Source organism: Neomonachus schauinslandi, chromosome 2, assembly GCF_002201575.2.
Source record: "Neomonachus schauinslandi chromosome 2, ASM220157v2, whole genome shotgun sequence".
NCBI classification, from domain to species: domain Eukaryota; kingdom Metazoa; phylum Chordata; class Mammalia; order Carnivora; family Phocidae; genus Neomonachus; species Neomonachus schauinslandi.
In genome coordinates, this window is record NC_058404.1 from 110,473,093 (window position 1) to 110,496,331 (window position 23,239).

Here is a 23,239-nt window from a genome sequence, read left to right on the forward strand (position 1 = left end):
TTGTGACCTCAACCTTCATCCCTGACTTCTCTCTTTTGCTCTTATCGTACATTAAATCCATAAAAAAAAAAATCTATCAGCTCTATCTTCAAAATATATCCAGAATCCAACCACGTCTTACCATCTCTCCTGCCTATTGCCTGGGGCTAGAACATTTCATCTCTTACCTAAAGTATTACAAAAGCATTTCCTCCCATGCCCTTTCTCCTTTTCAGTCTGAGGGTTACTATTTAAACTCAAGTCAGCTTACGTCACTCCTCTGCTAAAAACCCTCTAATCACTTCTCTTCTCTCTCGGAATGAAAGCCGAAGTTCTTAAAGTAGCTTACAAGGTCTTATATGACCTGGTGCCACCGATGGCCCTCCCTGACCTCCTGCTTCTCCTCCCCTGATCTACTACTACTCCAACTACACCGGCCTTCTCACTGCACCCAGAACACATCAGGCATGCTCCCTCCCTGGGGCTTTCTCACTCATCAAGCCTTCTTCTAAAATATATTCCCTCCAAATAGTGCAGGGCTTCCTTGGTCAAATTCTTCAGGCATTCTTTTGGACCATCCTATCTAAAATGACACATCGCTTCCCTTCTGCTCCCCCTCCTTCTGCTTTGCTGTGTTTTTCTCCCAATCATTTATTACAGTCTCTCCTTTCACATATTTTACTTTTTTGCTTGGTGATTATCTCTCTCTTTTCATGCTGTAGATTCTAAGCTATACCAGAGGGGGTTTTTGTCTCTGCTTTCATACAGCAAACACACATTACATGTTTGAATAAATAGATGAACAAATGGTGAGCCTGAGTTCAGATTGGCAGAAAGAATGTGATTATAATGTGATTATAATATCTGAGATGAATTAGGGAGAGTGGAGGGGCTCCTGGAGTTATGCACTAAAACCCATGTCTTTGGGGCGCCTGGGTGGCTCAGTCAGTTAAGTGTCTGCCTGCTCAGGTCATGATCCCAGGATCCTGGGATCGAGTCCTGCATTGGGCTCCCTGTTCAGTGGGGAGTCTGCTTCTCCCTCTCCCTCTGCTGCTTCTCTCTCTCTCTGTCAAATAAATAAATAAAATCTTTTTAAAAAATCCATGTCTTTTAGTCATAGAAAAGAGCATTCAAGAGAATTCCCAGAGCAGAAATTGTTCTGTTTTCATCTAAACCACTGCAGCAGAGTACTTAAGAAGACAATCACAGAAATACTTTGCAAGAAGCTAACCCTGGCATTTTTTAAATGAAATAAGAGTTGCACTTCAAACCTCTTCCTAAATCTGTGAGACAAAACTTTTTAGAGTTATGGACAAGTAGCTGATGAAAAGTCTTTACTGGAATTACTTTGCATTGAACAGCTATCAACATTGAAACTGAAAATTCTGGGGTGCTTGGGTGGCTAGTCAGTTGAGGGTCTGACTCTTGGTTTCAACTCGGGTTATGATCTCAGGGTCGTGGGATTGAGCCCCGCATTGGGGTCCTCGCTCAGCTCAGAGTTTGCTTGAGATTCTCATTGTCTCCCCCTCTGTTCCCCCCCAGCCCCTTCTCTCACTCTCAATCTCTCTCTAAAAAAATAAATAAATAAAATCTTAAAAAAAAAGAAACTAAAAATTCTAAGCACTCAAAATACTAGGCAGACATTATTCAAATCCAGTCTGAATCGGCACTACTCAGTATAGAGCAAGGACCTGTATTAATGCACCAAAGAGAATTAGAGAATAATACAGAATCCAGAAACAAAAGGGCACATATAACCAGAACCAGACAGATACACCACCATTTGCTTCTTCTAAATGAGAAGTCAAATGATAAATATGTGACAATATTATTTGCGGATATATTTGTGCCCCATTTAACTGGTTAGGAAACTGGATATAGTTCATTCCATAGTCCATTAATTCTAGGAGTTTAATTCTCAAATATTCATCTTCGTTTCCTTTATAAATTCCCAGGCTAATATAATTGGTTTTGGTATTTTTAAAGAGAGGTCCAGACTGGATGGACCCAAATGGCATTGGTAAAAAAGATTTTAGTACCAGGAAAAAAAAATTTAGCTTAATTTAACCCAGATAAAAAGAAACTGTCACCAAATTGCTATTAAATGTGACCTTTCCTATTTGATGACACAAGCTATGAGAATACCTTTTATGATCTGTTCTGCCTATGAGAACCAGCACCACCTATTATTATAATAGGGATTATCATTTGCTACTATTTATTGAATGTGCAGTTTCCTAAGCGTTTTGCAAACATCTCATTTAATGATCATAACAATCCTATGACTCCAGTATTGTTATGATCACTATTTTACAGTTGAGAAAACTAAGTCCTGGAAAAACTGAATGCCCAGAGTCACATAGCTGGTAAGTGGATAAAATGAGAATTTGGATTCCAGCACTCACATTCTTAAAGTGATTTCCAAAAATGCTTTGTGGTCTGAGTCATAACTATGTGAACATATGACAAAGTCATTGTTGGGTGTACCTTCTTGTTTGTAAAGGCTGATATTTTAGGAACATTAACATTATTTTGAAAATGGTGCTTTGACCTTGCCTTCTGTTTCTGAGAGAGGAAGCACAGGATCTAACTGATAATTTTGGACTTTTACACCTCAGTAGTAAAGGGTCAAGGCCAAAAATCAGGACACGTTAAAAACTGTTAACTTTCAGTGTTATATCTAGGGGTATGGCCAATAAATGATAAGTAATCTACTTTATTTTGAAGTCACTGCAGTGAAACCAATAAATTTTATACATGGTAAAAGTACCTGAATCTTCTAAGCCTTTTACTGACTTTAACTGGCTATAAATTTTTTATGAAAAGGTTATAGAGTCTATTTTTAATGTCTGGATGTTAACCTTGTTTATAACATTATTAGACTGGGAACAGTTACTAAAAGAAGAAAAGCATTAAGTATACATGAGTTTCAGATAGGGAGCAAATGCTAAGATTTATTCTCTTTTCTGAGTGTACAAGAGATAATAAAATAAATTACTAGTTTAATCTTTTAAAGAAAACAGAAGTTAAGAGATCTGTAACCATTCGGAAAAGAAAAATGAAGATTTGAATTTGTTTTTTTTTAAGAAAATTGTTGTGTGCCAAAATTATGAATTTTTCTCATATCCTTTAAATGATGAAAAGCCAAGTTGTATTTTTGGATTAAGTTTCAAAATTCTCATGGTAGTTATGAGAAAAATTTTATAAAGAAAAAAATTTTCATCCAAATTTTAGTTTAAGGAATCTTAGAACACCAACACACGTGATATTTTTGGAAAGTTGGTGCAGCCCAGATTGCCTTTCATTGAGAAATATAGCAGGGTACAGAAAGTCCTGGTTTCTATTTACATGTCATGATGCTCCCCAGAAACCCACGCTTACTAGCAAAATAATGGACACTTTTTCTTCTCTTCCTTCATATGCCTTATTAGCTTTGAACTTTTACATATTTAGATATAGCAGTATTTTGGCTACAGAGTTGCCCCCTTTGCCTTCCTAGGTGTTTGGACATTATTTTCTGTTCTATATTTTATTTGAGTTTTAGTCGTAATCCTGGTAGTGGTGCTCTTTGACTTAAAAGTTCTTTTAACTATGGGGCACCCGGGTGGCTCAGTTGTTTGATGGCTGGCTCTTGGTTTCAGCTCAGGTCATGATTTCATGGATCATGAGATCAAGCCCAGCATCGGGCTCCTTGTTCAGCAGGGAGTCTGCTTGAGGATTCTCTCCCTCTGCCCTTCCCCCCACTTGTGTTTTCTCTCTCTCTCTCAAAAAAGTAAATAAACAAACCTTCAAAAAAATAAAAAATAAAGTTTATTTCAACTTCTATTATGTTAATTTAAGAATGAATCAAGTTCTTTTTACATTAACAATGGTAGATTAAAAAAAGATTTGAGCTTCAAGATAAAGGAAACCACACTGTACACTCTGAAGGGAGGATCCCAATATCTCAGGAACATTCCTGCAGTAGAAAACACTTGTACATGGGAGAGAGACAGATCTGTGTGACCCTGAGAACATCACTTAACCACTTGCGGGCTCTGTTTCTGCATTTGTAAATTCCAGCAAGTGCCTACTTTATAACATTTGTCTCTGCTGATTGATGAAACATCACATGTAAAGCCCCCAGCAGAAAGCCTGATACACAGTGGCTAGTTAACATTAGTTACTTTATTTCTCTAATCTCTATTTACTGTACATTCTTGAATAATAATAAAGACCAACACCAGACAACAACCCTTAACTTTATACCTAGTAAATTCAGGCGATTGAGGAGACTCGATCTCATATGCTGTATGGAGGTCAATTTTAATTTTTCTGATTCTTGGTGAATTCTATATAGTAATTACAATTAGAAAATGTACACCTTATTCCTTTCCAAAATTTCATAATTTACTTTGCAACCCAGTGACATAAGATTGAATATACTTATTTTAGAGATGAGAAAAGTGTCACTTTCTGAATTGAAATGACTTGATAAAAGTGGAGATGGAATTTCAATTTCAGTCTGGGCTTTAAGTTTTGGGTGGTTTCATGACACTGTGTAACCTTTTTACAAAAATAAATGTTTTTCCCTTTTATAGCAACATGTGAGTAGACAGTTGGCCAATATAAGAAAAAATATGTTAGGCGCTAAAAACTTTTTGAAGTAACTCAAGAAGTTAGGTTAGTCTATGAAGCAGATAAGAACTGAGTATCATTTACTTTCTGTTAACTTAAAATTAGCCAGGAGTTTTCACTTCCCAGTCAGCTCTGTCAAACACACACACACACACACACACACACACACACACGCATGCACCACCAACATTCACCACACTGTAGTGAACACTGAAGTCTACTAGATACTTTATTCATGGCATAAAAATCTTAGTCAAAAATAACACAAAATCTCAACATCCATGAAACCAAATAATATCTAAGATGTATAATATCATCTAGGGTCCTTATTGAATGAATATGATGAATGAATAATCCAAACACTTCATTTAAGCTAACAGTTTAAAACTCTTCTCATTCTAATCCATTTTTTAAAAACTAATTAGGGAGAAGGGAGGAAATAATTTTTATTTTATTCTGTCATTTCTTTTTTTGAGAGAGAGAGAGAGCACATGCATGTGAGTGGGACGGAGAAGGGGGGCAGAGGGAGAGGGAGAGGATCTTAAGCAGGCTCCATGCTGAGGGTGGAGCCTGATGCGGGGCTACATCTCACAACCCCAAAGATCATGACCTGAGCTGAAATCAAGAGTCAGATGCTTCACCGACTGAGCTACCCAGGCATCCCTTTTCTCTTATTTCTTTATCCCAAATTTTAACAATCAGTTGTCCATTAGTAAAACGCATATGGCAGAGAAGAAAAGAAACCAGAGTCTGGACAACTAGTTTATGATAAATGAGAAATAAAGCATTATTTTCGGTCAATATTCCCACTAAGAGCAGTCCAGATCATTTCCCAGACAAAACTGACATTCGGTTGTTATTTTTGATCTATCTACTTTGCTGCAATAGTAGGTCTAGATACAAATGCCTGAGGCTTCAAAAGTTGGTAAGGGGATGAAAATGGACTTTCATAAGTCTGAATCACTGATATTTTAGTAAATTCAATAGACAAAAAATGACCCGGGGCTACTGGCATATATCTATAGACAATGAGTGTTTCTTCATTGTGCACAGAGGCATGCCCTTACCTGATTGCAGGTATTGATGTCTATGCCCCCCTTCAGATATTCCACTACTTTGTCCAGGTTGCCTGCTCTGGCAGCACGGAGAAAGCTCGCATTGCTGTCAGACTGTGAGGGGGGGAAAAAAAAAAGACCTCCAGTGAATTATTGTTAAATAAAAACATATCAAAGACAGAAAGACAGAAATGTTTACACTGCAAGTAAGAAAAGCTTTGGTTGCAAAACACTCCAATATTGAGTTTAAAACACTGAAGAATAATTCAGAGGATAAGGTAGCAACTTCGTAGTATTTCTAGAGAGTTGTTTAAAGTCAACAGGAAACACGTCCTGCTATATTAAAGAGTGTAAAAGAACTCTTAATATAAAAATTGTTCCTGCTTTATTCTCAATCTTTAGCCACATTTGAAGATGAATTTACACTACTCCCAAATCCACTGTTACCCATTCATTTTCGCTTCAAGATGCTTGTGACCTTATAATGAGCTTAATGTCAAGCCAAAAAGGAATCCGAAACGTAAAAGAAAAAAAAAGGGACTGGGCTTCTTTTTTTCTCCTTTTTCCTTTACTGCTTGGTTTCTCAGATGAGTCTGAGGGAGAATGCTGAGTATGGGTCACTTGGCAGTCATCTGTCCTCATTACAAGGGAAAAACAGAAAGCTCCGAGGATGCTTTGAGGAAAGAGGAGAGCACTAGTTGGCAGGTATGGATGGACTGGGCCAATGCAAATTTTGTGATCCCAGTGATTTTGGAAAAACAAGATTAAATTTAACCCAGCTGACACAATATCAGACTAAAATCCCTTGGTAAAGATAAGCACTCATAATGGAGGCTGCTTTTTAACTCCTCTTCTTCCCCCCAGAGCCTCTCAACATCTGATCCTGGAAGAAACAGCTGAATTTTCCCCACAGAACATCCAGAGGAGAGCTGCTTCTGAGGTGAAGCTACAGTCCCCCGGCCGCTCTAGCTTGCCTGCAAAGCCTAACTTTCGAATCTTAACCCAGTAACAATGATAAACTTTGTAGGTTCCAAGACACTGATGTAACTTTATAATTCTTCTTGTGGTATAGTATCTGACTAAAGAGAACATGAAATGTGGTAACATGAAATGGAATGTCACTGACCTACTAGGAAGTGAGACACAGTTGTGAAAGCTCATAATCCAGCACCTCTCCCCGGTAGGCTCCCCTGCCTCTCCCCCTCGAAGAATGTGTTTGGCAGGGCCTCTTGGCACACTCTTTCAGACCTATTTATTATGACTGGTGATGATGTACAGGGATAGAAATGGAAGTATTTTCTCTGGGAGTCTCAAATTGGGAATTATTTGCATATTGTTAAAATGATTTACACATGAGAAGACGGAAAGCCATAGGACCAAATTACCTCACATTTAACCCAAATACCATAATGACATATATTTACAAATCAGACAGATAATGTATGAAGAGTGGAAAGGTATGACTGAAATCTGTACATCTGGAATTCATGCCCTGATGCTGTAGAAGTGGATCACGGTCTGGCTGCTATCCGACCATTCTTCCCTCCCTGCACGGCTGCCATGCCTCACTCTTCGCCCCTCCTGAGAGCCGTGCCCATGGCCGGGTGCCCTAAGTATATCTGCAATGCTGCAGTGACTGAGTTGTGACTCATTTTAAAATGCCTACTCTATGAAATTATTTTGCGGTTTGTGGCAAATTCTAAACTCCAGGAAGATTTTCCACCTCGAGTTTCTTGCCACAGCACTTAAAAGGGAAAGATAATGCTAGGCATTATATTCTGTCAAGACCTCACAGGAAACATTATTTACTGTAAAACAACTAAAATTAAATGATATTTGGGCACAGGTAGGAAGAATGACATTATTTGCCATACATAGTTTTAAAAAATAAATCTATGTGCTATATGTTATATATTATATTAAAGATTATGCCTAGAAACTACTGCCATGTTGTACATGAGACTTAATAATTATAGTTAACATTTATCGCTCACTGGGGGTCAGGCACAGAGCTAGGGGGTTCAGCCAGATGTATTATATCCTTAATATTCACAATAATACTATGAGAGAGAAACTATTATTATGATGCTCATTTAATAAGTGAGGAAAGAGGTTTAGAAGGTTTCCAAGGCCACACAATTATTCAGTGGAAGACCCAAGATTTAGCTTATGTTTATCAGCCTAGAGCTAGTCTTAACTGCGGCTCTATCTCACCCCCCCCTCCAAAGCATCAAAGCAGATGTTACTACGGATACCTAGCCTAGGAGCTATAGGTTTGTTTCAGTTGTGAGAATCACTGTTATGCCCTTGGTCTACATATTTGTGTATGTAAATCATGGCACTTGCTAAATACTCAGCTGGAGAGAGAATTCCTGGCTGACATCCCTGTCCCCACATCTCTCAACCATCTATACACCTAGAAAAAGTATGAGGTGGCTTGAGAAAAACTACTTAAAAACATAATCATTTGAGAACAAGGAAAAGAGGTGGTAAAGCACACATTGCATTAAAAAGCCAGTTGACTATCTCTGTCTACGTGCCTAATCTGATTAAGCTCAGGAACTAAGATCAGGGTGCCTATCATTCCTGTAAAAAAAAGAATGCCGTGAATAAGTAGAGCTAGAGGGAGCACCTGATCCGGAAGGGTTGAAGAAACACATGCAGACATGACTGCAAGAGCCTAAAGGAAGATGTTGGTCTGAAGGGAGCTGGAGGCGTCACTGAGGAGTGCCCAATAAACCCTCTTAGAACCTTCTTTAGGGACTGGGCATGACATGGAAGATTGCTTTTGCTGTTACATAACTGGTTTTCATAGCTGGTTTTCTCTTTTCTGAAGCAAACTTCTAAAATGTAGGTGCAAGTCAAAGACTTGCATCCAAACCCTGGAATTTTAGCAAAATATCTTCCCAGTGTTCTGGAGGGTCTAGACCCAATGGAAAGGCAACATCTGAGCCATCCCACCAGGGACCTCTCCAACAGTGAGTCATGGTAGCCTTTGCTATAAGTTGGATTCTTTTAGAACCTGTTAAAAAATTTGGTTCTCCTGAAGTGAGAAAATGCATTATAAATGCATTTTGCAAATGCAAATAAATGAAAGTGTTATTAGAAAACAGTTCCAGAACATGGGTTTCAAGAACAAAATTAAAATGAGATTTCCAATTTTATGTATAGATATTGACATCCTTTTAGGTGAAAAGTATAGACCTACATGGAAATATATATTCTTTTCCCACTTTCTCATAGACACAGGCCTACCATCCGTTACAATGAGGTCAATCTGTGATTAAAGCACTTGACACAAGAGCTTAAGATAAACAGTAGTCAGTCTGGTTACCTTCAATCAACACAGAGATGAAAGAGGATTCAGGGACTCATGCACTGTGAGAGATGCAGCAACTTTTACCATACCGTGTTTCCCTCTGAGTATGACAAAAGTAATTATTTCCAAATTAAGTGTAAGTACGGGGGAAGTATGCTTTCAAAATAGATTGTTGTCCCCTGGTTCAACCAGAAGATTTCACACATAACAGCTCAATAAAGAGAAAATGAGGCAATAGCAGCTCCTTGGGGGAAAGTTTCCAACAAATGTAAAACTAACCTCTTTCTGCTCTGCTGCTTTATGTCCCTAGGACTCCCAAATCTTAAAACCAATTTTACCCATGCCTATAAAGTCTGATTCTGGACAAGGAATTCAAATGCTGAGCCCCACTTATTTTCATCTGCAACAGATGGATGTCATTAAACTTGCCCCTGTTACAACCCTGGTGTGGCATCTCAAGCCAAGAAAGAAAAATTTCCTTTAAAATTCCTCTTGACACAGTTCTGTACATTTTTTGTATCTGAATGTTAGAAAAACAATACTTTCTTGGCCCCCAGCAGGGTGGACATGAGAGGCAAGAGGAATGTGCATTCACAAAGCCACACTGTATCCTAAAGAAGTACTTCCCCAGAGTCCGGAGGCATATTCACAGCTGTCCAGGAGTTTGCCACAAGATTTTTTTTTTAATTCTGTGCTTACATTTCAATAATAATCTAACAAAAATATAAGCATCTAGATGGCTACCCTTCAAAGAGTACAACCATGTAATTTTGGTATAAGCCTTTGTGCTTATAATTCAGTGCATAACAAATGAAGTAGAGATGACATATAGATGCATGATATGCAAAACGTTTTGCTGTGGGTCAGAGAATGATCAGAGAATCTGATCATTACACATGGCACGACAGCACACATGATAAAACAAAAGAAGAACAGTCAGCAGCCATATTCAAGGAGCAGATGAACATAAGGCTCAGATGCTGTTTGCATGGTTCAACTCGCATCGACCATTAGCAGTGAGTGTAATAGAAAATCCGTGGTGAAACATTTCTCAGTTCCCAAATTTCGCTTTTACTGGATTAGGGATGTACAAACCTTTGCCGCAATGCTAATTTCATCTCCGAGTAAACAGAGAGAGCTTTAAATGATTATCAAATGGCATGCCATTAAAATGGACATTAGCGAATTTCTCTGATAGCTTTAAGCTTTATTACTCTGAGGTGAAAAACAAAACCTTACAGGATTAATAATGGTTTGTACAACCTACACAGAAAAGATATTCGTTATGTTATTTTCATCAAAATCAAATTCAGAAGCATACTAAATTATAGAAATCTGAGGTTAGACCTTTTTACTATTAAACCCAATATCTTACTTAGCTTTAGTCAGTTCTATCCATTCTATTAAATTGGAGTCAGGTATTTGAAGAAAGCTTATTTTGTAGTTTTGTTTACGCTTAATTTGTAAAACTTTCTTTTTAGTAATGGTTTAAGATTTTAGGAGTTTTGTGCCATTTGTTTTTACATTTAAATTAACACTATCATAAAATAACAACCCAAGAAGTCATGAACTTGTTTTTATACTTTGAAAGAGTAGACTACATTATTAAAGTTTGAGAAGCCCCGGTGTCGCGAATAGTAAAAGTCGGCCAGCAGCCTCTACTGGGCTCAAGACAGCAAAGCAGAGCACCTCCCTTACAGTGGACCCTCCACAAATATTGGCTGGTTAACCTGAAGGAAAGCACATGTTCCTTGTGGAATTTTAATAATTTGCTTATTTTCTTAGGATGCAGTTATTCCTTTATAAAAACAGGATGGTTTATCAGCCTAGCTGAGATCCACATTTTTATGACGATACAAAAGAAATAAAATGTATTAAAATAACCTGAGGGGAAAATCTTAATAGGAATATCATGAAATAGAGGACATTTCTACAATTCCTTAGGTCTCGCCCTAGAAATGTTGGATAAGTTAACTCCGTGTCCAGCAAATCACGAGTTGTGTGATCTTAAGTCTTTGTGAATCTCAGTTTCCTTATTAAAAGACAAGTGTACTTTGTAGAGTTGCTGGGGGAATTAAATAAGATTATTTGAAGGTGCTTAGCCCAATGACAGGCACAGAGGACACACTGCACTTGTTTTATAATCGTGGTTTTTCTTGTAAATGATAAATGCAAAATAACAATGGCAAATCTAAGTATAAACGCATACGCATGATCTTCTTTAAATATGAAGGTTGTTGCCAGAAGACCAGAGTATTTGAAAATACTCTGAGGTGTGCAGGCGCATAAGGACAAAAAGGGAACCAGAATGGAGTGTGTGTTGTCTGTGTCCAATAATTAAGATTTTACAAGGCACCCTTTTTGTGATATATTAATGCTTTTACTCAAATAACCATACTTTTGTATAAGGAGTGCTGGATTGTATAAATAATTTAGGTCTTTTAGTAGCTCAAATTGTTATCACTATCCTGTTATAAACCAAAAGTTGGGGGGCAAATTGAGAACTGTGCACTAGATGTACTAGAATTTTTTAGAAACAATTTCACAAGGTGTCTTTCTGCAGTTAGAACACACATATGACAGGTAAAACACCACACCACAAAATCCCACTTGATAACTTCTATTCAGCTGCCACTAACAACAAAATCTGCTATAAACCATAAGTCTGTACACTTTAGCTCAGGCATGCAGATTAACCTACATTTTTAGTGTCATTTCAATAGGTCTTTAGATTGCTACTAAGTACAATACTGACAGGTGATTAATATTCAAAGAGCATTAATGCAACTTCCCCAAAGATTGTTCTTATTCCAGCGACCTCTGTGCTAAAAAAAAATTGGCTGAAATATAGGTGTTCATAATTTTGCTTTTAAAATTTATTTAAAATAATTACTACACATAAAATTGAGACTTGGGATAAGAACAATAACTAAGTTTAACTAAACAGATAAATTCTACCTGAATATTTTAAGCATATATCTTATTGTACATGAGATTGTTTGAAATTACATTTTTATATAAAGACAAAGGATTTTTTCCCTTAGTATTGCATTTGACATTGATTTTTTTTTAAAAAAGATTTTATTTATTTATGAGAGAGAGCCCTCACTGGAGCTGGTGGGGGAGGGGCAGAGAGAGCAGGAGAAGCAGATTCCCCACTGAGCAGGGAGCCTGAGACAGGCCTCCATCCCAGAACCCCAGGATCACGACCCAAGCCGAAGGCAGACGCTTAACCAACTGAGCCACCTAAGTGCCCCTTGACATTGATTTTTACTAGCACACTAGGTAAATTATTTCACTCATGAATGATTTCCTTAAGATTATCACTTGTAAAAAATAAGAATAGCAATAGGAATAGGAATGAATATAAACCATATCTATACATAGCATCAACAGATCTCACAAAAACAATGTCAAGCAAGATAAGTCAGACCCAAAAAAAGAACATCTTTATGATTCCATTTATTAAAGTTCAAAAACTGACAAAACTAATCTATACTGTTAGGAGTCAGAATAGTGGGTTCTGGGGGAGCCTGGGTGGTAGAGTTGGTTGGGCGGCTGATTCTTGGTTTCAGCTCAGGTCGTGATCTCAGGGTGGGGAGATCAAGCCCTGCGAGGGGGCTCCACACTCAGTGTGGAGTCTGCCTGGGGCTCTCTTTACATCTCCCCCTGCCCCTCTCCACCTCTCACTCTCTCTCTCTCAAAGAAATGAATAAATCTTAAAAAAAAAAAAAAAGTAGATTCTGGAAGGAGGCAGAAAAACACATCTGGTTGCTGATAATGTTCTAGTTCTACTTTCTATATTTCTAGTTCTGGGTGTTGTAAATGGGTGTGACAAATATCAAGATGAACATTATGATTTATGCATTTTTGTATGTATGTTATAATTAAATGAAATGTTTACTTAAAAAAAGATGGTGACACTGAAAACTAAGTTGTTTTTAACTTACATAATGGTAACAAAATCACTGAAGACTAAATAGATGAAAACATTAGTATTCAAAAGCAGTATCTTTTTTCTCAGGGTGGAGACAATTTTTCTAATGCAGAATGTTCGTATTATGCAAGGCTTTTAATGAAAATATATTTAAGGTACTACTCGGTCTAAAAAACAATGCAGAGTACTAAATATCCACAATTTTGTTCTTTAACTCAAAAGGTTTCCTGAGTCAAATTTTAGAGCATCTTTTTATTAGTTGTTCTGACATCTACTGAGCTTTGCAATTATAAAAACCTAATGATACTCTTTGATCATACATTGATTATATTCTTCCTTTAGCATTAGTGAGAGTTATTCCACTTTTCTTATCCTTTGTACATATCATACAAATAGTACTCTCCCGGTCTTCAAAATGCTAACTACACATCAAAGACCAGATCTGGTTCAGAGATCTCAGTAGTTAAATCTTCTGGAATAAACATAAGTGAAGTAACTTGCCACAGACAATTTTATACCTTAAAAAAATTTCTGTACACTCACTTTTCTGTGAGACTCACTTCTCTGAAAACTGAACCAAAATATTAATAATATGATGATGTCCTTCCTCAATGAATTAGAATTACTACACAAGAACACAAAAATCCTAAATAGTAGAATCCATAACTCTAAGCCAGAAAAGACATTTGTGATGTACACTTGATAACTATTTTATACTTCAAATTCCCTACATGATTTTGAACTTTTCAAAAGTTCTTTTATATGTCTATTTTTAAAAGGATTATTGAACAGAGGAATATGAATTCCCCAGTTAGTATTTCATGACACAGAAGTCTGACTTGAAAAATGACTTTGTTTTGTTGACATTAGTTTGGCTTCAGAAAATGTTTCTATATCCAGGCTCATTATTAAGATGCTCATTGTAATGAGACACATCAACACTTTCACATTTTAAAATAGGAACTTTTACAAAGATAGGTGGAAACATTTTTTAAAAAATTTTACTTACTTATTTGAGAGAGTCAGAGATTGCACACATGAGCACAAGCGGGGAGTGGTGTGGTCAGAGGGTGAGGGAGACGAGCAGATTCCCCACTGGGTGGGGAGTCGGACCCGGGGCTTGATCCCAGGATACCAAAATCATGACCTGGGCCGAAATCAAGAGTTGGACACTTAACCAACTGAGCCATCCAGGCGCCCCTGATAGGTGGAAACATTCTTGACTGCTTATAATTCTCGCTTTCCTATTGAACTTTATGGTGAATTTAAATAAATTCTCACTAGGCAGAAAATCCACAGGCTCTGATTACTTGCATCCTAGCATATGTTCTGCCTATGACTCTGAAACGCCTACAGAACTCAGAAGGTCCATCACTAAATACAACATGTCAATTTTTCTGAGTTTAAATGGGAAAATGGTAAGTTTGTAGATTTCGCAACATTAAAAATCTCTACTAAGAAAATCGGAATAGTGGGGAAAACATTTTGCTGTAGCTGTAGTTCAGATGTCAGATTAAGTAACTTGAGATTCATTTTAAAGACTTAAATTGAAGAGCGTTGCCACTGAATGCTGCAGATTTTTTCAAGGAATAAGATACTCTTTGGGAGATGTCATTTACACAGACAGATTTCAGCCACCACTGCCTCAGGCAAGTAAGAACCTTATTTATTAGTTAATAAACTATTGAACAAAAGTTAATACTATACTGTTTGAACTGGCATATTGGAAGAGTCCTGCTTAGTTTTTTCCATTCAAGATGTTGACAATGCAAAGGTAAGCAACATAGTCCATAAATCCTATACCAAATATTATAGGTTCTCCATAGTATTCTCTAATATTTTCAATAGCTAAAGTAACATGGAAATCTGCATTTAACATGCCAACAATAAAAATAATGAAAACTTAGAGATCCGCAGTAGAAGTTGAATAATGCATACTACATCCACATACAATCGAGTCCTTAACAGTTCTCTATTATTGCTCAGGGATCTCCAACTGGTATTAATTGTGTGTAAAATAATGAAAAAAATTAAATAACTTGTATCCCAGACCAAATCTCTTTTCTAATTTCCAACTAGCTGGACATCTCTGTAAAAATGTTCTGTCAACATTAAACTCAATATGCCCCAAATGAATATGGGCCAAAACACAGAAGAGTTTGTCAAGCTTTTATGCAATGTTCACAAATTTCCAAAGGAATTTCCTTTTGGACCGTCACTGGTCATAAAAAGGGTAGGATTTATAAATGAATAATAACCAACTGTAATAACATTTAGGTCAGGAGAAAAAAGAAAGCTTTTGATATGATTGGGTAACAATATTGAACTCTTTAAGGAATCTTCTCTACACAAAACTCTTTTTCATTCCCTGACTAATCAGCATGTTCAAATTTTACAGGACCTTTGGTGGGGGGGGAGATATTTTAGAGTTCATCCCACTGCTGTACTTAAGGATCAGGATAAATGGACCTGAATTAGGTTTTAGTCTCCCTTGAAGGCTCTTAGAACTGTCAGGATATGAAAAAACAAACCCAACCAAGTGAAAGTATCTTTCATCAATGTTTTAGCATCCAGGCATCCTACAGTGTTAATTTACTATTGCCCTTTTGAGGTCGGCACTGCATTTTTATCCCCATTTGTCTGATTATTCTTCAGCCCATCTGCTCTGAAGCAGACATCACTCAAACAGAAGCAGCCTCATGACACAGCACAGATGAGTTGCTGACCGCACCCCCACGGATGGCACATACTAAAAACTAGATGGCTTCTTGAGCATTGAATTACTCAGGATTGGGAAAAAAAAAAAAAGTACATTCTTGCAATGAAAGCTGCAGAACAGCTTATTCTATAATATAACCACTATCTTAAAAGAACTGGCATTTTTTTTCCTGTCATGATATATATCCTTACACAGTTGATTTTCATGCAGCCCCATTAAGAAGTACATGGAAACACAGAAGGGCTTTTTTTTTTTTTTTACAACAGTCTAGAGTACATCTGTAAGTGTCGGTCAGATTGATTTTTTCTAGGGAGATCGCTTAATTACAGCTTAACAACCCCACACTGTGACAACCTGACTCTACTTATTTAAATGCAGTTCTGAACTTGTTTATACTGTTTTTTTTAAAAGACCAAGTTAGAGCAAATGCATCAGTTACTCAACTCAAATTCTTTATTTTCCTTTTTTTTTTTGAGTACATAAGTCCCACAATATTAACACAGATTTTTGAATTCATTACTTTCTAATATAATTCCTTGTCTCAAGATAATATATTTATTTTCTAGGAATAATAGACCCAAGAATTCTAGTGTGCCACCCTTGGAATTTTTTTTTTTCTTTTAGAAAAATCTTTCTAATTACTGGGTGTCAGGAATTTCAGCATGATAATTATGTTGTTTATTAGAAATAATTTGTGTGTCTCTAGTCTCTTTCATTAAACTGTCATTAAGTTCATTGTCATCTGTAAGTTGGCAAGGGCCCATCTTTCTATGTGCATATAATTTTTGAGAAGCTGTTTATTCGCCCCATTCTCTAAAGTATGTGGGTCCCGAAAGGGCATGCCTTCAGCCTCTTTTACATGTTTGTGATGATCTACATGGACACTGAGTGCCAACAATGAACTTTAGAAGGCAAAATTACAATTTGAATAAGTCAGCATTATGCTAAATGTAATATATACAATCATTTTTACATCCATTTCCTGGCTCCCATCATGCTGGTTCAGTGGTAGACAGCAGAATGTCAACAAACTTTTTTAAATGAAATTTTTAAAAAAGTAAAGAATTTGTGGGTCACCTGGGTGGCTCAGTCAGTTAAACGGCTGACTCTTGATTTCAGCTCAGGTCATGGTCTCAGGGTCATGGGATTGAGCCCCGTGTCAGGCTCAGCACTCAGCCAGGAGTCTGCTTGGAATTCTCTCTCTCCCTCTGCTCCCTCCCCCCGCTTGCACTCACGTGTGCACTCTCTCTCTCGCTCTCAAATAAGTAAATCCTTTTTAAAAAAACTAAAGAACTTGTAATATATGCACTGTTTAAGGAGGAAATCACTTTTTTAAAAGATTTTATTTATTTATTTGACAGAGAGAAAGAGAGAGAGCACAAGCAGGGAGAGTGGCAGAGGGGGAGGGAGAAGCAGGCTCCCCGCTGAGCATGGAGCCCAATGCAGGACTTGATCCCAGGACCCTGAGATCATGACCTGAGCCGAAGGCAGATGCCCAACTAACTGAGCCACCCAGGCGCCCAAAGGGACTCACTTCTAAGTTAGACTCACTAAATGGTCTTGATTAAATAACAGCAGGGTCTACGGCTGTACCTACCTAAATGTGTATACACTGGAAAAATCATAGCATCAGTTTTAAAAAAGTGTAAACAATTAGTCAGACCACAAGTTATTTTGAAAATAAATGATTAAAATAGTTTAATCAGTCCTTAACAATAAATTATGTAGTCAAGAATCAGACAAATATCTTGAAGCACCTACTGTGTACCAGGCACTGTGTTAGATGTAAGGGATTGAATGTAGAAAAAATATGATCCATCCTCTCAAAAGATTTTAAAAGAGTCATTTTAGCTGCAGTACAGTCCATAAGGTAGAAGTGGGCAAAAGCGGATCCAGGGAGATCAATTTAGAGGCAGCAGTAGTCCAAGCAATAAACGTTTGGTTTTGTTTACAAACATAGTACAAACAAATATATTTGCTCACAAACATTTTTAGACATAGAATAGGAAGAGCAATATAGTGTTTGATGAAGTTCCTGGTGATGAGTCAGGTGGGAAACACAGCAGGCACGGGAACTAGCATGTGCAAGGTCATAGTAGCATAAAAGAACATAGTATGCAAAGAACTCTAAGTAATTCAGTGCATGTGAATTACAAAGAACATTGTGAAAACAAGAAAGAAGTAAAATTCTAAAAGTCAGGCAATGCCCAGACCATGAATGCTCTTCTTGTATGCCATAATAAGAAGACTGTCACCTTTCGGGGGGGGGGGGGGGGCAAAAAAAGCCAAGATCAGAATGTTGTTTTAAAATAGTCACTCTGCTGTTGAATCACAGATCTGTACCTCTGAAACAAATAATGCAATATATGTTAAGAAAAAAAAAAAGAAGAAGATAGCAGGAGGGGAAGAATGAAGGGCGAAATTGGAGGGGGAGACGAACCATGAGAGATGGTGGACTCTGAAAAACAAACAGGGTTCTAGAGGGGAGGGGGGTGGGAGGATGGGTTAGCCTGGTGATGGGTATTAAAGAGGGCACATTCTGCATGGAGCACTGGGTGTTATACACAAACAATGAATCATGGAACACTATATCAAAAACTAATGATGTAATGTATGGTGATTAACATAACAATAAAATTTAAAAAATAAAATAATCACTCTGGCAACATATGGAGGATGCGTTAGAGGGGAAGAGAACGGAGTCTGCGAGACAAGCTGGAATACTATTGCAATAGTCCTAATGAGCAATGCCATTGGGGACAGCAATGTGAACAAGACACAGTTTGTCATATAGGGAACAGAAGCTATAAAATCTGGGGACATTGAATTTGCGGGTTTATAGAAGAGAAGAAATTAAGGAAAACCTGGAGACATCTAGCTTTGGCAGGTAATCAGTGACACTTCCAATCAAGAACAGGAATTTGGGGGGATAGAATACCCTAAAATTGGAGAGAATACAATAGTTAGGTTTGGGACTGATTAAATTTGAAGTGCTATCACTACATAGTAGTATGTTGAAAATGCAAGACTAAAAAGTCCAGGAGAGGGGCACCTGGCTGGCTCAGTCAGAAGAATATGTGACTCGTGATCTCAGGGTTGTGAGTTCTAGCCCCATGTTGGGCAGAGATTATTTAAAAATAAAGACTTAAAAAAAAAAAAGTCCAGGAGAGTGTGAACTAAAGAACTAGGCCATAGCGTAACTTCTGGGAGATGGCCCAGGTTTTTTGTAGTGATACTGGATTTTGCTTCACTCCTTACCATTTCTCTGTCCATAAAACTCCTATGACTAGGGAAGCCCTTTTGTATTGCCTCAGGAAGCAAACAGTATTGGCCTATCAACATTTTGCATGAAATGCCAGGAAGTGCTAATAAAATAGAAATTGCAATATATATGTATACAGCAGTATATTCACACATAGATACATATATATGTATAGATACAGATATACACATAGATACATATCTATATCTATATCTATCTATCTATATCTATATATCAGTGAGCCTAAAATAGAATTCTGTACAGGAGCTTTCTTTTTTTTTTTTAATTTTTATTTATTTATTTGATAGAGAGAGACACAGCGGAAGAGGGAACACAAGCAGGGGGAGTGGGAGAGGGAGAAGCAGGCTCCCCGCAGAGTTGGGAGCCCGATGCGGGACTCGATCCCAGGACCCTGGGATCATGACCTGAGCCAAAGGCAGACGCTTAACGACTGAGCCACCCAGGTGCCCCATGTACAGGAGCTTTCTGAAGAGCTCAGAATACTGGTATCATGCAGCTGACATTTCCCCAAAAGACTGGGATACAGTTGAGGTAATGCTTTATCCTCAATGGATGTGACCTGCTGTAACTTTCTAAATTTACCCCCATGCTATGAACTGCAATTGTCAAGAATGGTTTGAGCTATTCAATTCTAACTCTATGCAAGGTATAGAGCTTATGTAATTTTACACTGAAACGTAAAACATAGGATGGAAAACTAGCTTTAAAAAGAAATGTGTTTGATTAATTACAATACATAACACATGGCAGTGGAAAAAAGATTAACAAATCAAGTATTTGTAGCTTGCACCACTCTTTTTTTTTTTTTTCCTAAACATTTCAGCTTATACTACAAAATCCCCCTGTTGGAAATCAGTCAATAAAAACTCCTCTAGTTATTACTGAATTTCAAAGAATATCTGCACTTCTTCTGAAGCAGCTTTCAAAACAAATTCTTCATTTGTTGGTATAACTCTAAACAGAATTTTGAAAAGGAAACTCCTAATTTAAACATAACTAAAAACAAAAGCTGTGTTAACTCATCTGATAGAACTAAGCTTTGGTTCAGATGCTCAAGACCCTTTTAAAAGAAGAATCAGGCCGAAGCCAGGTTTAATGAGAGACAAAGAATTCTCTACAAGTTGTTTTTTATTATTTGACTTTACAAGAATTTATATTAAGTGGACCCTGTGGGTCTATTTCCCAGAAGCTTGGGATAGCTTCTTTAGAACACCTTCTCAACCTACCCTCTTCCCTTAAGTTTCACTCTGGGGTCCCAAAACACCCTGAGCATTCAGTCATTCACCAGGGCCCCCAGCTTACCTGTTTACCTATTTCCCTAACTAGCCCGGCCCTCCAGGGTAGAGGGAGCCCATGACTTACAAGCACAGTGCCCAACAAAGAGTAGCTCGATAAATATTTGTGAAAATGAGACGAAATAAAGGAAGAAGTTCAACAAAGTTAACTTGACCAAAGAGGGGCAGGAAGCAGCATTGATCAATACCAACAAAACAAGTGAAAATTTTGCTGCATCAAGTAAATACTTTTTTTTGCAGACTTACTAAATTTTAAAACTTGGCTTCAAATATTGAATACCAAAATGTATACTTGTTATATCAATTTATCCGAAACTCATTCCCTAAGATTCAATTTCTTTGAGGTTTCCTTTATAATTCTATCAGATAGCCACAATAAAACCAAATAACGCCTAACTCTTCCTAAGGGTAAATGAAGGAAGAGTAATGAGTAAGGATGGCCTCCGTCTGTATCATTGTGGTCTTTCAGTTGAAGTCATGACAATAGACTTGATTGCATAGGCTCTGGAGCTCAACATTCTCTGACTCTGACAACGATGACATTAGCAAAGAAATTAAATAGAAAAGGAACCACTATCTTAATGTTACTAACTACACAGAACGATTAGTATTGTCTTTTTAGAAAGGAGAAACTATGATTTTATTCTTCTTTGGGAAAAAAAAAAAGACTTTATATAAAGCAATACATAAGCTTTTATCATTGTCTAAATTATCCAAAGAAGAGAACTGCTGACTACTCAGTATTTCTGAATGCATAACAACATACAGTAACATCTTTCAAAAACCTCGGTAGTTACTGTAAGACTAATTAACTTTCTAAATAAAAAAGAGATCATTGGTTTGTTGGAATTATTCTGACCAAGCTACAGAGAAGAGAAGCTGTTTTCTCTTAGAATTATTATACATATAAAATATACTTCATTTTGGTCATAGGAAATCTACATATTTAATTCCACCTCTACATTCTTACATAAATATCTACCTGTGGTATAACACTTAATATTAAACTGTCATGTGTGTGTCGTGTGTGAGTGTGTGTGGTATGTGTGTATGGAGAGAGAATCATATATCCCATTTTCAGAACAAAACTATAATTTCACTTGAAGGCAGGAACCATGTCTTATAATTCTTAGAATTTCCAAAGGCTAGTTCAATGCCTAAAATATATTAGTCAATAAAGATAATTATGTTGATAATGAAACCTTGGTAAGAGCGTTATTGTGTATACAAAGCTTATACAAAGCTGACAACAGGTAAGATAAATATAAGTTATTCTAGCTTTAATTGCTCAAAAATTGAACTTAGAAAATTTCTAAAGCAGAATGAGGTTACTTTTGGACAAATAAAAAGATAGCATTAGAACTTTTTTTGCAAAGCCGTAGTTAACCTTAGCCAAAAACATCCTGTTCATCCAACAAAATTAACTTAGTTGAAATGGCAAAACTCTTCATAAATATCAACACCACAGATACCTCATTATTGGGCCTTGACCAAGAACCAAGTGGCAGGCTACTTTTGTCTCCCTAATTAAAGGACAACACTTGTGAAAATAAGAGATATTGAGAATTTCATTTAAAAGATGTTTACATTGGGCCATTTCTGATTAGCAACATTTGAAAGAGGAACCCAGCACATAATGTGAAGCATGATGAGAACTTGGGTATATATTCAAATCCTGTGGCAACACTACAGGATACAATCCTCTATAGCTGGAGAAGCTCCAGTTCTATTTGGTTCATTTTTCCTATGTATAAGAATTGTGGGGCATTTTAGTAATTGAGTTCCCTCTACTGACAACATCTTCTCATAATTGTAACCCTTAATTTAGCACTTATGATGTGAAGGAATTACTACAAAGATCTAGCCTGATCTTCAAGTAAGCCTAGATCTTTCAAGTAAGAGAATTGATTATACATGCTTTGACTTTTTTCCCACTGTTTTTTGTTTTAAGATAATTGTCAAAAAGCATTGTGAGCAAGCAAGTCAATTCTTCATCATTTTTACATGATTCACGTGTATCTATGTAAGTTTAGTGATTCCTTTATTGAAATTTATGAATATTTTCTTACAGATTAGGGACTGACATACACCATGCTAAGATTCTACATGCCACCTGGACTTGCTTCTTCTAAATTGTCCACTTGTGAGGGACACTACAACATGCAGTATGCTTTTGTGTGCATGCACTCTGCTACTCAACCAGACTGCAAACCCCTTACAGGAATGAGCACTATTTTGCACTTTTTGTATTTCTTTCTCATGCTTTCCACAATCATATTAATGGTTAATTGTACTGTATGCCAAGCACATTTATATTCTCATTTAATCCTCATAAACCACCCAAATAAGGAAACTGAGGCTTAGTGAAGGTTAAGTCAGTTGCCCATGGACTTTTGGTAATACATGCCAGAGCTGAGACTCGTCCCCAGTCTCACGCCGGAGGCCATAATCATAACCACCAAGCGTTACCGTCTCCCTAGCCGCCACCCCCCCCAACCACGGTTTTCACTGTTGCCTGACTTACAGGATTATCTGTTGCTTTCTGTTTTGGAGGAAAGTTACTGCAGCCACATTCCTAGCCCAGAGATCACGTCCTGATCTCTCTAGCTGCTCAGTTCCCTGTCTTGTGCTAAGGGCAGGGCCGAAAGTTTGAACCATAAGGCGCTGACACCTCTAGAATACCAAGATTTCTTTAACATTGCTAACCCAAGAGTTGTGATTTTTAAGGACAAGGGTATACTTTTTCAAAATATTACCGCGTATTCTATTTGACGAGTGATCCAGAGCAATGTCTCTACCACAGTGATCAGCATTACCATCCAAAGGAAAAGCTTTTTCAAGCTCCGCAGCATGGTAAGCTTCAAAGACGACATTTGTTCCTCTGTTTTTAAAGCAGCATGCAGACTTTTCCTAGCTCATACTGACACATTTCCCTGAGTGGGATTTAAACCTGGACTGCTTCCAAGAGGGATGAAACCTCTCTCAGCTGTTCTTAGTTAATCACCACACCTGCTGTTTAAATGTTGATTACACCT

The 23,239-nt window shown here is 37.3% G+C and overlaps 1 protein-coding gene across 1 annotated transcript in view; it reads right to left on the bottom strand.

The window, feature by feature from the left end:
* The window catches only part of ANK2 (ankyrin 2), a 220,910-nt gene that overhangs the window by 187,016 nt on the left and 10,655 nt on the right, over window positions 1–23,239 (bottom strand). The window contains exon 2 of the mRNA XM_044913085.1: window positions 5,664–5,765. Within this exon, the coding sequence (XP_044769020.1) occupies window positions 5,664–5,765 (102 nt within the window). The remainder of the gene's footprint in view (window positions 1–5,663; window positions 5,766–23,239) is intronic.